The 14639-nt window shown below is 36.0% G+C and overlaps 1 protein-coding gene across 2 annotated transcripts in view; it reads left to right on the forward strand.

Annotated features, from left to right (window-relative positions):
• The first annotated feature begins 4661 nt into the window (after positions 1 to 4661).
• The window catches only part of LOC129743724 (zinc finger protein 177-like), a 603802-nt gene continuing 593824 nt past the window's right edge, over positions 4662 to 14639 (forward strand). The window contains exon 1 of one of the 2 annotated variants that reach the window (XM_055735846.1): positions 4662 to 5404. In XM_055735846.1, coding sequence (XP_055591821.1) covers positions 5213 to 5404 — 192 coding nt within the window. In that variant the 5' untranslated portion in view covers positions 4662 to 5212. The remainder of the gene's footprint in view (positions 5405 to 14639) is intronic. The other variant, XM_055735844.1, reaches the window with a different exon arrangement.

A 14639-nucleotide genomic window follows, 5' to 3' on the forward strand; every position in this document is an offset into this window, starting at 1 on the left:
TTATTTTCCATGTACTATGCTCCCGACCAGTTAAATTCATTTTTTTTTCAATATGTCTATCTTTTCCCGTAAATATTTGAATTTTCACGAATTCATTCTATGAACAATTGTTGATGCGTGTAATGGTTATCCTGATAATCGGGATGAAGTTAATAAGGAACGAGCTCACCATATTAAAAGCAGCAACTACCGCAGCAACATGACTGTTAAACATTTGGCCTGGATATGTTTCACTTGAATCGAACCTGATTGGAAGGTTCTCACTGAGAAAACGTTCAATGAACAGCTGGAATTTCACGAATCGGAAGATTTGGTAAAAAACACGATTTCGAATATCCATTAATTTTGTTGGTTAATTTTACAGAATTTCTTCGATTGAAAAATAACGCGTGTTATTAATCGAAAAATCACGTTTTTTAACTGTCCAAGAAGTAGGCGTTGACCCAAATGCAACGCACGCTCAGCGGTCGTAAAATGTTATTACATTTATTGTTTTCAAGTGAAAATATAGACGGGATTTGAGGAAAACATTACCATTAGGATAGCCGGGAGTGATCAACACAAGATGATGTTGAAGGATGCGGTCAAAAACGAGTATATTTCGTTTTATAGTGCTTTTGATTTTGCATAGATTCGGCCGAGGTGGTTCAGTTTTGTGATTATTCTTCGATAGCTCTAGTTTCTCCAGCTAGATGCTAGTTTGTTTCGGTCTGCTGAAGGTTAATGGTTCACACCTAGTTGAATGTTAGAAAATAAGTGTCGATCTGGGAGATTTTGGGAAGTTAACGATCAGAAAATAATTGAACAAGGAGTGTGTTCTTCAATTGTGAACGAAGCCAAATGATGGGAAACTATGGGAAAATGAAAATTGCTTTTTTTGGTTTTGTCTCCACGTGTTTTGCGTTTGAATGGTGGGGGACTACTTTCATTGTAAAGTGGATGAATGTGATTTTGAAATGGAAATTTGGAATACTTAATACAGCGTATACATACCTAACAGAACGGAAAAAGAAGCACACACGGAAAAGCATAGGGCCGGTTAATTTAGGGGACTAGGCTTGTTTTTCACATGTTGCAGCTACCAAGGTTCACAAGGTCGTATCAGAAGTGGAAACTGGTTCAAACTTGTGTAAACGGAAGTGAAACACTGGTTCCCATGTATTCCAAGATTATCGGTCGGTACAAGTGCAGATTGCTGTTGACATCGTTGAATGACCCGTTACAAGTGGAAACAGACTTCCTACTTCTACAATTGGTGAGTTCGTTCCATGATATGAACTGATGTAGAAATCCGGAAATTTGTACCTTGGAATTCTCAAGTGCCTAAGAAATTAGGAAATTCTAATAATTGATTTCTTAGGCGACGTGAGTTGATCCCGCATTTTGTGGAGAACGAAGGGGAGTTTTTTTTTATTGCATCTTACTTTCAACTAAAGAAGTACAATGTCGGAAACATTATCAGGTTTTATGTTGTTCATGTTGGAAGGGAAGTGAGATATGTATAAGACAGAAATCGTCGAAAAATCAGGAGTTTCTTCAATTAATGGTGCTCCTTGGAACCTGACAGTTTGTGCATGTGCTAAATCATGTGCCAGATTCTGTCTAAGTCATGGATGTATGGCTACAATCACCAACTTTTAATTATAGTCTCGATGTTGAAACTCACATATTTATTGAGCAAAATCTTTTGAAAGAGTTCATTTCAAAAGACTATGTGGTAGTACTAATTTTTCTCTGTTCTTGGCGCTAGTCGCTCAATGAATGACTAGAGATGATGGTTCAATGACCAGAGATGATGGTGCACAAAAAATCCGAAACATTTGGTTTGACAAAATAAACGCTCAGTACAAGATGTGATACATTTACGAAGTACCAGTTGATTCAATTTATATCGCAATGTTTTGGATTTCTGTGCAGAAAAGCCTCATTTCCATTCAAAGTAGGACGAACTGACTAGGGTCACCATCAAGAATCACAGGAAAGTTTAGCAAATGTGCTTCCAACGTGAACCTTTCCAACACTTGGTTTCAGTTGTCTCTCTGACCAATACTGCACAGTAGGCCCGGCCGAGTTAAGATGAGTAGTAAATGTACTTTTACTACTCACCGGGATGCTGACAAGATCTGGCTGTGTATGTGTCATAAGCATCAACATAAGCATAAGCATTTGGTTTTTGGTCTTTCGAGAATATTGACCAAAAATTTATAGTTCAGGATAAGGATCATCATTTTAAATAATTTATTTCTAACTTATCTAAAATAACATGGATTTGAACCTTTCATTATGATTTGTTTTAATCGTATTGTGTAATCAATTTCCTTATTTATTTTGCATTTCTGGTTTTGTTATTATTTATAGCGTAATTTGTATTTCTAACACCTCCCACCAACCCTTGGACGGGTCCTTCGCACGGGCCTGACATTAGATATAACGCATTTGTTCAGCCAATTCACCTACGACGCTTTGAACACATTTTGAAAAATTGAATTATTGAAGTTTTATATAACAGAAAAATAAGCAAGATATTATTCAACGGGTTACAAACTCTGTTAAAACTTGTGTACCAATAATATTTTTTTATGTATAACAGAAAAAATAAATAAATTGAAAATATGATAAACTTTAAACCATTCGTCAACGAAAGTGTGTTGCGGTTGGGTGTTTTTTTTTTTCTAAATAATTCTATATAACTGTTTTATAAGGTACATGGCTTTGAAATGTACAGTTATAATTGTTAGTTAAACACAAATACACAGTTATAATCAGATAAAGATAAGAATTAAAAAAAATATAGTATTATGTAGTTTTATTTTAATGGCAATCAAATTGACTGGTATTATTTTATCCATATCAATTCGAATTTTACATTCCGAAATTTATAATCATCATTCAAAGCTTAACAAGAAAAAAAACGGAGCTAATGCATGCGAATTTACTCCAACCGGATGTTCAAATGTATGAATGAGCTTCACCAAACACACGCGACTCGCGCTCATCTTCAACTTTTAGTAGGTAGCACTGTTTTACGCTACCCCCATTGATGCGCGATGGACGATGCATCGACGGCAACGCGCAAATGCGGAATTGTCTTATTTGTGCTCCCATCTGCCAGCGCAGAGAAACACAGATTCAGAACCCGTCTCAGTCATTCAATTTAATCATTTTGGTACGTTACCTACAGATCCTAAGCCTTCGTCGTTGGAAGGTTGCACAAAATTGCAGCATCCCGATCCAATTTCCGCTGCCTACCAACAACAATAAGAGCAACAACAATCGATCGTTTCGCAAGAAGGCGTAAGCCAAGAAGCCGTCACCGAGCACAGTAGCTGAGAGTTGTTGTTGTTGTTGTTGATGCTGGGTGCAAGCAAGCACGCTTTCGCTTCGCTTTGTTATCTCGTTGCTGTTGTTTTGTTTTTTTTTTTTGCTTCGTTTACATCGTCTTCGTATTTCTTCGGTGGGGTCTCTCTCTCCCTTTGATTGTGCCTAACGAATCACGAGGTGGGGTCCCCATGGGTTTGGGTCCCGGTTTAATGAGATTGCCGCGGCGATTGGCGTTATTTAGATTAGAAACGCGTTTTGCGGGTCTGGTTGTTGGAAGAGGGGTCTTGAGAAAGGGGAAACGATCACCATGAGCGGTGATCGGGAACGAGTGTTCAATAAACTGGATTTGTGCGAACGATCGGCACAAAACGGAATCGATGATCCCTCCCCGAATCGAGGAGGGTAGGCGAACAGCAGCGCAGTGATTTGAGCCAATCACAGCCAGAGACGATTCGATCGTCGTGCGATCGAGTGCGAAAAAGAAGTCAGAGCGAGCGAGAGGGCTTGTGTGTGGCGAGCGAGCATGTATTGATTCATTGGGCTTTATGCGCCGATGCCCAACGAACGACAAGCTTCGGTCGAACGAGATCGTGCGGTATTACGACATAGGAAGGTAGCAAAACAACTGGGTTGGTTTTTTTTGTCGGCAACTGAGAGAGCGAAAGCTCTCTCTCAGTTTTGGATGTTTAACGGATGGGTGAGAATCGATCAACAAAGTCTACCTCCTTAAAAGCTAAGGGTCTAAGCTGGGAGAGAGAAAATCGACGAAATTGTCGGCGCGGTTCGGAAACCAAAAATCCAAGGCGGAGACAGAAGATGCTACCAAAGCGGAATTGGTAATGTTCGTTGAAGACAACAACTGCCACCGAAGGTGAAAGAAGACGGTACCTTACTGTGTGAAGAGTGTATGGACCATAACGATCGTCGTTGATCGTGGGGATATGAGTGTTGGTAGGCAGCGAATGCGATGGGAATGGTGTGGAATGAGCCGATTCAAGAAGCACCTTACCATGTGTGAGCGCAACAGGTTTAGGAGGTTTAGGGATCGTTCTCTCTCGCGGTGGTGGCGGCAGCGTGGAAGTTGTTGTCCAATGTTATGATACAGTTCTTCGTCAGACAGGTTCCTGCCTGATCGCGCCTAAAGCCTAAAGCTTTTATGCTCTTTCTCGCGCTCGGTCGCTCTCCTTTGTATTGAAGTGTACCTGCCGCGATCCAAAAGAGAGAGAACAACGAGACGATCGGAGGAAAATAATAAACAGAAACTGTATCGATCAGCCAGCACCATACACGGGATATGGTTGAGGCTGCTCCCAAGAAGGTCACGGTTAGATCGCGGTGATCTCCTGCGAACAGTGTTTGTACAAACGTCGAGCCAGCGGGTTGGCTTTCTAACAGGGCTCTCACCCTTTTCCCAAGTCTTCGGGATTTTTTTTTGTGTTCGCTTTGGAAACGTTGCGCTTCCTTCCGCGTAGTTTCTCGGTTGTTGTTGTTATTGTTTCGCTTCCGTTGGGTGACTCTTATGGGACTCTTAAGTGATCTTTGATTCGGTTTTAAGAAGAACTGCGGCCTCCACTTTAGAACCTGATCAACCCGGCGACCGTCGGTACTTGTTTAGTGATCGTTTGTGCAATAGCAACGAAACTGCCGTGATCTGGATCGTTGAAGTTTGTTCGTCAAGAAGCAGAGTTTATGGTTCTGATCCTAGATCATCCTCCGAAAAGGCAATGCGGGCCCAAAACTTGTCGATGTCGATTTGTTGAAGTCAGTGGAAGAAATCCGTGAAAAACAACCTGTCTTATCAGTGTGCTAAACTGTGTTTGTTTTGTTTGTGTGAATTGATAAAACAGAAGAAAATTTTTGAGAGAGTATTACCAGTGATCAAGTTTAAGCAATGGAAACCTGTGTCCTGATACCACAGGAATTTGCCCTGGCCGTCACTGGCCTGGGTGCCCGGGGTTCCCGGGAGCAGACCGCCACCGTTTGGTCCAACACGGCCATCCAGCAGGGAACGCTGTGCTACCCCTTCCAGGGGACGGTCCGGATCGATAATCTAGATGTCTATAGCTACGTCGATGAGGATGATGTAAGTATCGATTACCTTCTTGAATTTTTATCAAGAGATCTTCCTGGACTATGAACCTGGAAGAAAGGGCAAGGGGAACTCCTCTCATCGGATAGATACAGTCCCGTGAACAACGTGTGAGCTTCCGTCTTCGGGAAACTTACCGATCCGAGGAGTTCCCTTGGGGTCAACCGGGTGTGAAAGAAGTTGCGTTTCGTTCGGGTTTCTTAAAGATGGGCATCGGGGCATGACCGGCGTGGGAAGAACGCCACGAAACGTCTTCAAGGAGCTCCCTCTCTGTGAGGGATTGTCATCTTTCACGGGTGGCGTCTTGGGAAAAGTCACTGAGGCGCGAAGAAAATTCCGGATGAGGAGGGGTGAAATTTTCCCAGATCGTTAAATGTAGAACAATCATCGTCGCCATCATCACAAGACGGCAGAACAGGTGTTACTCGGTTGTTAACTTGGTTGATCTTGAAACGAAAGACTTGGTTGTACGCGTCAAGTGACGAATCCGATTTGCACCCAAAATTGTGATTAAAATAATAATATTTTGATCGATTTGTCTTCGGAAACGAAAAGACATTTCAAAAGTCAGAAATGTGACTCACGAAAACATTTTTTGTTCTTCGAGATAGGCATCGACAAAACAACCACAACAAAAGTTTCTTCTCAAATGTCTCGATTTGTGATTGGCACTTGGAACTTGATGCGGTACCTGACCTTTTTTTTCCGAAAACCAAAAATTGACGAAAGCGAAATAGAATAGAGATATGCCGATTTTTTTGTTGGTCTTTCAATCCTTGGACGGACAAGGGTGAAAAACTATCTCACACTTTTCTCGTTTCCAACTTAGACCGATCGTAATCGATCATAAGAATGCCATAATGTTGCACCGGGATCAAGTTAGAGAAACAGTTTTGTTCAGTGGGACTCATCCCTCCGGAGCTATTATTAGATGATGATCATCGGGGTTGCATCAATTTTGTTTCAGCTAAAAAAAATCGACAAAGGAAAGGAAACCAATCAATTAGGCGTGCTTCTGGCCTGGTGAGGCAGGTGCCTTTTTGATCGGACTTTTGTCCTTTTGATTTCCTTTCCTCCTGCTTGATCTTTGAAATGAACCAAGAATGCGAGGCATCAATCCGTCAAGATTGCCGGCGCCAATCGACATTTAGCTTTGCCAGGTCTAGGGGTTCTTCGAGGCAGGATCAGTTTTACACCCACTCGTTGGAGATGTTTCGGAAAATTTTTGAAACTAAATTCGGTTGGAAATTATCGGATTTTGAAAAAAATGGAACTTTGAACAACAAGAACGTGTTAAAGTTGACTCTGAGACTCTGATCATAAGTCGAAAGTCAAACAAAGAAAGAAGATTTAGCCAGTACTTTTTTCCCTTTTTTATTGAATACAGAAGAAAATCCACAATTCGTGAAACAATTTTAACATCACAAAAGCTTTAATGCGATGTTTAAACAATTCAAAATAACGAAAGATGTTAAACAACATGGCCTCAATTATAAAAAATTCATTGATGATAAATTCCTTAAAAATAATGAATTATATTTGAAATCATCATTTTCAAGTCAAACTTATTAATTTAGCTTTTATATTTAAGCACTATTGGCATTGAAACTCTGATTTTTTCTTTGTAGATAATTAAAATCTGTGTTTGTTTGAAATCAGTTAAAATACATGACTGTTGGAGAACTTTCAATGCGAAATTTTCATCTACGCAGGGATGAAAAGAAAGTTTTTTCAAATATTGTAGATGAAACGTACTTTCAAAATTTTTTTCTACTGAGCACATCAATTGTATCATTCAGAGTAGCTTGAAAAAATATCACAAACATATTGATTTAAACTACTGCTTGATTGTATTTTTCATTTAGTAATTTTGACGAAAATTGTAATTCTGATTTATCTTTTTATATGGTTTTTTCGTTTATTTTTTCTTTTATTTTGAATTACAAATTAAGTTGAAAAATTCATGTCGTAACGAGGTGAGAAATGTTTGATTCCTTTCTTTTTTTTAGTTTTTATTTGACACATTTTTGCAAAAAATGCTTCGAAAAGCATTCATCTACATTTTTATGCAATCCTAAACAGAAAGTATATCTTCATCCCTTAAAAATTGTTTATGATTCAATCTTTTTTTATATAAATTTTATATAAAAAAAGGCTTTTACTAGTTCAATTTAAAAATTTAAGATTCTAGATAAAGCTTGCCAGATTGTTTGGTTTAACCTGGTCTTGTCTGGACATTTAATATAAAATTTTTGGAATAATGCCCGGATTTTTTTTCTGGATCCGAGATTCTAGATAAAGCTTGTCAGATTGTACGATTTAACCTGGTTTTGTCCGGAAATTTGATTAAAAAATCACCGATAAAAATCAATCTAAAAACGAAAAGATTACAACACTGGTGACTTAAACATTTTAAGATAAGTTAAAAAATTTGGGAAAAAATGCCCGGATTTTTTTCGGATTCATTCTCATTATTGGCAAAAGTAACCCAAAAATCAAATTGAATTATTATGATTCTCGAATTTGTGCGAAAATTTTTTTAAGTCAATTTTAACAAAACAATAATTTAAAATTTTAAGCGAATTAAAATTTGCTGATTTATTTCGGTAAAATAATTGTTCTAAATAATTTCTGGGGTTTGACCAAATTTATTCGGAAACAGCCCGGATTTTGGAATGAAAATTTTTAAATAAAATTTCCCGTATTTTAAAAGAAAAGAGAATATATGTAAAAAACTCTTCATTCTTTGAAAGTTTTTTATCGATAAAATTTTTTTTTTATTAAAAACTTTTTACTTGTTCAATCTGAAAATTTAAGATTCTAGATAAAGCTTGCCAGATTGTCCGGTTCAACCTGAACTTTCACGGATATTAAATGAAAAAATTAAGGAAATAATGCCCGAATTTATTCAGATCATTTTCAAAAGTGGAATTTGCGTCCACCTTTGCGATTTTTTTTGTCAATTTTTAATAACAATATTTTTTAATAAAAAATTGGAAAATAAGTTTGAAATCTGCTGATTTAATTAAAAAAATTTTTCAATATGGATTGAATAATTTCTGGGTTTTAACCAAATTTGCCCGTATATTGCCATGATTTTGGAATGATAATTTTGATATCAAAATCTCCGTATTTTGGCATTTTTTTTTTCAAATAAAATATCCCAGATTTACCCGGTCCAAAAGGTGTGGAAAAGTTCTGGCAACCTTATTCTGGATTATAATCGTTTGAGTTTTTATTTTATTTCGAATGATAAAATTACCGAAATCCTGTTGAAAATTTCGAATGAAGGCTTACAAAAAAGTAAATTTTCCTCATTTTCACTTGCCCGAATATTAAATCAAATAATTTGGGAAAAAACGGATTTTTTTTTCGGATTTGTTTACATTTATTGCAAAAGTAAACATAAAATAAAATCGCGTGATTGTGGTACTTTAATTTGAATCCGTAAACAATTTTTAAAATTCGAATCTGCTGATTTGTTTCAAAGATCAAATTTTTGTTTTTTCTCGATTAAGAGTGAATAATTTCTGGGTTTTAAAAAAAATTGCCCAACTTTTGCACGAATTTTAGAAAGAAAATTTTAAAATGAAACTCCTTGAATTGTGGCATATTTTCAGATAAAATCGCCCGGCTTTGCCCTGTAATCTTACTCTTGACTATTACTTTTTGAGTATTTATCTACCAATGATGATATTAGATGAAATATGATAATTTAAAATAAAAACTTACAAAAATATCGAATTTCACTCAATTCCGATTGTATGACTGTTTTGATGAAAAACAAAAGATGAGCATCATTGCTATTTTCACGCTTGAAGTCGTTGCTCAAACATACTCGGTTGAACTAATATCAGAGAAATTTTTGAAATATGTTGAAGGTACTACTTAAGAACACTTCAAACGAAAGACTTGAACAAAATAAGCGACGAACCTGATGGAAAATTGTTCAAATAATATATCAATACACTTTGACGAAGTTCACCGCTAGCTGCAAAAGGCTCTTCAGGCATCTCTTTTACAACCTCTCAACTTCTGTTAGTAATTCATGGGTTTTAAACAAATTTGCCCGGATTTTGGAATACGAATTTTGAAATCAAATTCTCTGAATTTTTACAGATTTTAAGACAAAATCGGCCGGATTTGGTCGGCCCATAAACGTGTGGAATAAAATCTGGCAACCTTTAGTCTAGATTATTATTATTTGATTTTTTTTATCAATAATGATATCACCGAAATCAAGCTGAAAATTTCAAATAAAAACAAAAACAGTAAATTTTCCTCATTTCCGATTCCATGACTGTTTTAAGGCAAAAAAACTCCAGATGAGCTTCATTGCTATTTCATGCTAATAGTCCTTACTCAAAAATATTGTATAGAAACTTTTGGAATGTGTTGATTCTACTCAAGAACACTTCAAACGGAAGATTTGAGCCAATTAAGCGGCAAACCTGATAGAAAAATTTTCAGTAAAACAATTTGGGGATTTCAACAGGTAGTTTTTTTTATTTTTTTTTTTCAAATTTTCTAATCAAATTCGTGATGGTTGAACAACTTTTCTTCTATAAGGGAACATGTTTTGAGAATCTTGAAAACCTCTTCAGAAAAAGAATGTTTTAATAAAATGATTCATCAATCCCTGCATATAAAAGTATCAACTGAAATGACATTTTTGAGATTAAAAAAAAAATTTTTTTAGTTGGTAATTATGTTTTGAACTGAAGTTCAATCATTCATTTTTTCACGGTCGCCAAACAATAATGGATGTTAAAAGCCCATTTTAAAAGCTGTTTATCTTAACCTACTGTGGACTTTTCATGGATCTTAAAGGATCATAAGAATTATTGAAGTGTTCAATTTCTTATTGTACTACATTTAAATTTTTATTCGGATCGACTTTCTGAACGATTCTCATAAGAACTCATTCTCATCATTTCTTTGGATGATTGTGAGAATTTTTTTTAAAGATTTTTTTTTATTTATTTGTAGTCTGATTTCTTGTCTTTGTTTCTTGGATTATTTATTTTGTTTGGATTGATTTTGTTTATGTGCATTTTTGTGCCATAAAATAATCTCTTGAGAATGAATAAACAAAATTATACAAGATTTTCTAATGTTAATTTCAGTGGAAGTAATTTCTTAACATCATGGCTCATTCTTCTTTTATTGATTGAACCATCAACAGGAATGAGCTCTTTAATCGATCAAAAAAAAAATTCGTTCACCATAAGACTTTTCATTTAATAGATTTTCCATAAACATATTTTTTTTACCAAAAAATAAATTACCGTCAACTGGGGCATCATGCACCATTTTTCAACTGCATTGGCTTCTAAAAACTTCATTTCTAAGATAATCATATCGCTTGTATAGCAAAAGATTTATAATTGATGGGACAATTTTTTTAATTGCTTGAATACTTCAGTTCTGTAGATGTTTTAATCAATTTCAGATGAATGAGACATGATTTTAAGAAATAAAACTGTAATAAGGGTAAAAAAATCTTAGTAAATTTTGTTCGTAAATTCTTAAGAAATTATTCTTTGGTACAAAAATACAAATAGAAACCAGCAATCCCAATTAAAATACAAAATCAATTTGAAAACAAGGAATAAAATCATTCTCAAAATAAATTAAACTGCAAATCTTAAAAAAGAATTCATGCGACCATCCAAAAAAAATTTTTCAGAATCGAAGGTTGAGAAAAGAAATTAAAATCAAAATTTTTATTATAAAACAGTTTGAGCACTTCAATAATTCGTATGATCCTTTTTATATCCACAATCAAATTGACGTAGTCAGAAAAATTATTGGTTTCACAAGTTATTTTTAAATTTACAAAAACATGCAATTTTCACCCCGCTTTGAAAAAAAGGGTACGTTGAAACAAACTTTGTTTTCAATAAAAAATCGAATGAAATCATTGGAAATGTGTAGTAATTTATTTTGGTTTTGTTCGAAACAATTTTTAAACGCTTTCTGTCAAAAATGTTAAGGGCGCTGCATACATTTAGGGGTAAAAAAAACTACAAATAAAAAAGCTATTATCATAAAAATCAATAAATATTGGATGAAATTTAAAAAAAAACAAACGTGTGATTCAAAACAATCATATTCCAGCATATGGAAACGAGATTTAAAAGGTGACCCTTTGATTTGCTTTTTGATGCATTTAATCCAACACTGGAAATTGAATTATTAAAATATTGTTTAAGCAAAATTGGTGATTGTTTGAAATGTATTTCTACACCATCAGTATTGGTTTAGGATAAAAAAAAAGCAATTTAATGTTTTTAGATGATATCATAAAGCCAATCCGTCATACTGGGAAAAGTGTTTAAAGGTATTGAAAAATGTTAAATTTGTTCATCTATTGCTCGATTTTTTTCTAATTTTCTGTTGGAAACAAATACTTTTAAAAACTATCTCACGATGTGAGAAACTATGTCATCAACATTTTGTTATCATTAAATGATAACTTTATTAAATTGTATCAAAATAAAAATCGAATAAGTGTTGTTGCACACACATGATGTAAGATGAAGTTTAATATTAGGTGTTTTTTTTTTTACTTTCCAATTCTCCCTAGTATTCCTCAATTTTCAGACAAAGAAGATACCTCCAGAACGCAAAAAAAACTGTTAGTTTATTCATCAGAACGGCTTAGAGCGAAGGAGAAAGACTTTTCTCCGGTGGCCTGTGGCCAATTCTAGATGAACCAAACCGGACCGCTAACTCACAATGGGGCATCTCGCTCAGCTAATCGTTATGCTAATACACTTTGGCGAAGTTCACCGCTAGCTGCAAAAGGCTCTTCAAGCAGCTCTTTAACAACCTCTCAACTTCTGTTAGTTATGTTGTGACTATCGCCTTCCATCAGACTCTCCTCGAGCTGAACCGTTGAGCTGAGCTGCTGCAATTTGGTTTAATTGTTTTAATTAAGCGACGACGACGACGTTCCAAGCTTCTTCAACGTTTCGTCTTCAAACGACAAGTTAGTTACCGGTTGTTGAAGTAAGCCTAATACAGCACAGCGCAATTTTTTCCCCTCGCTCAGGTTTGACTCTAAACTAGATTACACCTTTATCAAACATCAGCTTCGTAGTCGAATAATTGCTACCGACGAGGCTTTCAGTTCAAGCCGAGTTCATCGATCGCCTATCAGCGCTGAACTTCAACGCTGAAATCAGCAGCTTCAGAGCTACGCATCAAAACATTGACAGCAAGCAGCATCAGCAAGAAAAAAAAGTAAATCCACGTGCTCACTCTTACTTAATTGCTGCTGTTCGGAATTTCCACCTTTCTTTCTTTCTTGATTTTTTTCCTTTCTGCCAACAACTATTATTCAATAGGCTTCATAATTTTCCCAAAATGGGAAAAAAACTCGCCCTTGCGTTTGTTTGTTGTTGACGTTGTTGACTTTGAAAACAAGTTCATGGTTGTTACCGCGCAGTTACAGATTAAAAACAAAACATCTCTCAGATTGCTCCGGTTGCGAAAAAAGCCGTCGGCTTGCCGGGCCAAAGACCTAAACCGAACCTAACCTTAAAAACGTGGATTTCATACCAACGCAGGTCTCTTCGGAAATTGAAAGTGCCCTAAGAGCAAGTTGCCATTTTTTTTAATTGATCTACTAGCTTCTATGGTGATGACGATCAGGCGAGCCCTATGGGAAGTTGCTTACTTCTGGTTGGGAAGCCCTTTGGAACATGAACGATGAGATTTTTGCCAGGTGTAAATGAACTGTGCCCGGGATTGATGTGATTGATTGCTGCCTGGACAATGGAACCGGTTCTACTTAGCTGTAGGAGCTCAGAGGACAAGCTTCCATCTTTACGGATGAAAGAAGTCACTCCGCAAAAGATGCTTATGGTAGCCGAGCGACTGATTGGGTGTTGGTTTGATGGAAATATTGCTGATTCAAGGTGGCCATCAACAGATGTGCGATAAGAAGAAGAAGAAAAAAACTCAGCAATTTTTTTCCTGATTTTTTGAACATTTTTTATCCCGAATTTTCTAAGCAAAAAATGCTTTTATTGATTATTTTTTACGGTCGCCAAATGAAAAACTTCTTCGAACAGATTTTGTATTGAGTTGATGGAAAATATGCTAATGTTAATTTTTAATTTCGAAAAGTTATTTTTCTATGGCGACCGTGAAAAAAAGTTTTCGGATGAAAGATTTGAAACTTCCAACTTTATTTCAACGTTCCCTTAATCTTTTGCGAATGCAAACATTCCTGCCAAAAAAGATACTTTTTTCTTTTGCAGTTGATTTTTGGTATGGCGACCGTTAAAAAACATCCAATTACTGATTTTAAACTACAAATTTCAAAACGAATAACACTGCAAACCAGATTCCCCTTCGACATCAACGATTTCATCAGTCGATCGGCTTGTCAGTTGTCAGTCAAAACTGTGCTACCGTTTCGATTTTTTTCGTTGACTAGCTTTAGCTATATGTCAAACAACCGAAACCAAAATAGTTCAACTAGTGACAACTGAACTAAATTTGTAATAAAATGAAAGTCACTCGGTTATCCTACGGCTGTTTTGACATTTAGCTTTGCTTTTAAGGGCTTCACAATTCCTATAATGTTTTTCAAAAACAAAGTTAAAAATCCAAAATTTTTATGAAAAAAAATCGTGATTTTGACAACCTTGCTCCCAGGTCCAATTAGTCAACATTTCCTGATGTCCAACTCCAAAACCCTCCTGATCTGCGACAATTCTGAAAAATAAATAGTCCCAAAGTTGATGAGAACTCAATCGATTCTCACCGGGAACCGGGAATCCTAATCGGGTTGCCCCACAAAACTGGAAAATCAATCTTTCATCGTGTCCCAAATGTAGCAGTAGCAAGCTTCTAACAACCAGAATCGGGTGACCACATTTTTCGATGATATGAATTTAAAAAAAAAAATCTAAGGAAAAAAACGACTAATTCCAACAACCCGTCGCGAGCTGTTCCGTATGATTTACAACGGGGTCCACTTCTGATTGACATATCCATTGGACCCCGAACCGAAACTTGTTTCAAACCCCAAAAAAAGAAGTCCTAAACTCGTTTCTCAAAACCTCCTCCAAAATTCGTGCTGCTCCTAACTAACTAATCTCTCGGTTGGAAGTCGTGAAAAAAAACGTCTCTCTGTTTGAAGTTTGAGTGAAACGAGAGGAAAAAAACGGTAGGTCACGTTCATCGGAAGCAATCCAGATCAGTTGGAACAGAA

The sequence above is a fragment of the Uranotaenia lowii genome, chromosome 2 (assembly GCF_029784155.1).
Source record: "Uranotaenia lowii strain MFRU-FL chromosome 2, ASM2978415v1, whole genome shotgun sequence".
NCBI lineage: Eukaryota > Metazoa > Arthropoda > Insecta > Diptera > Culicidae > Uranotaenia > Uranotaenia lowii.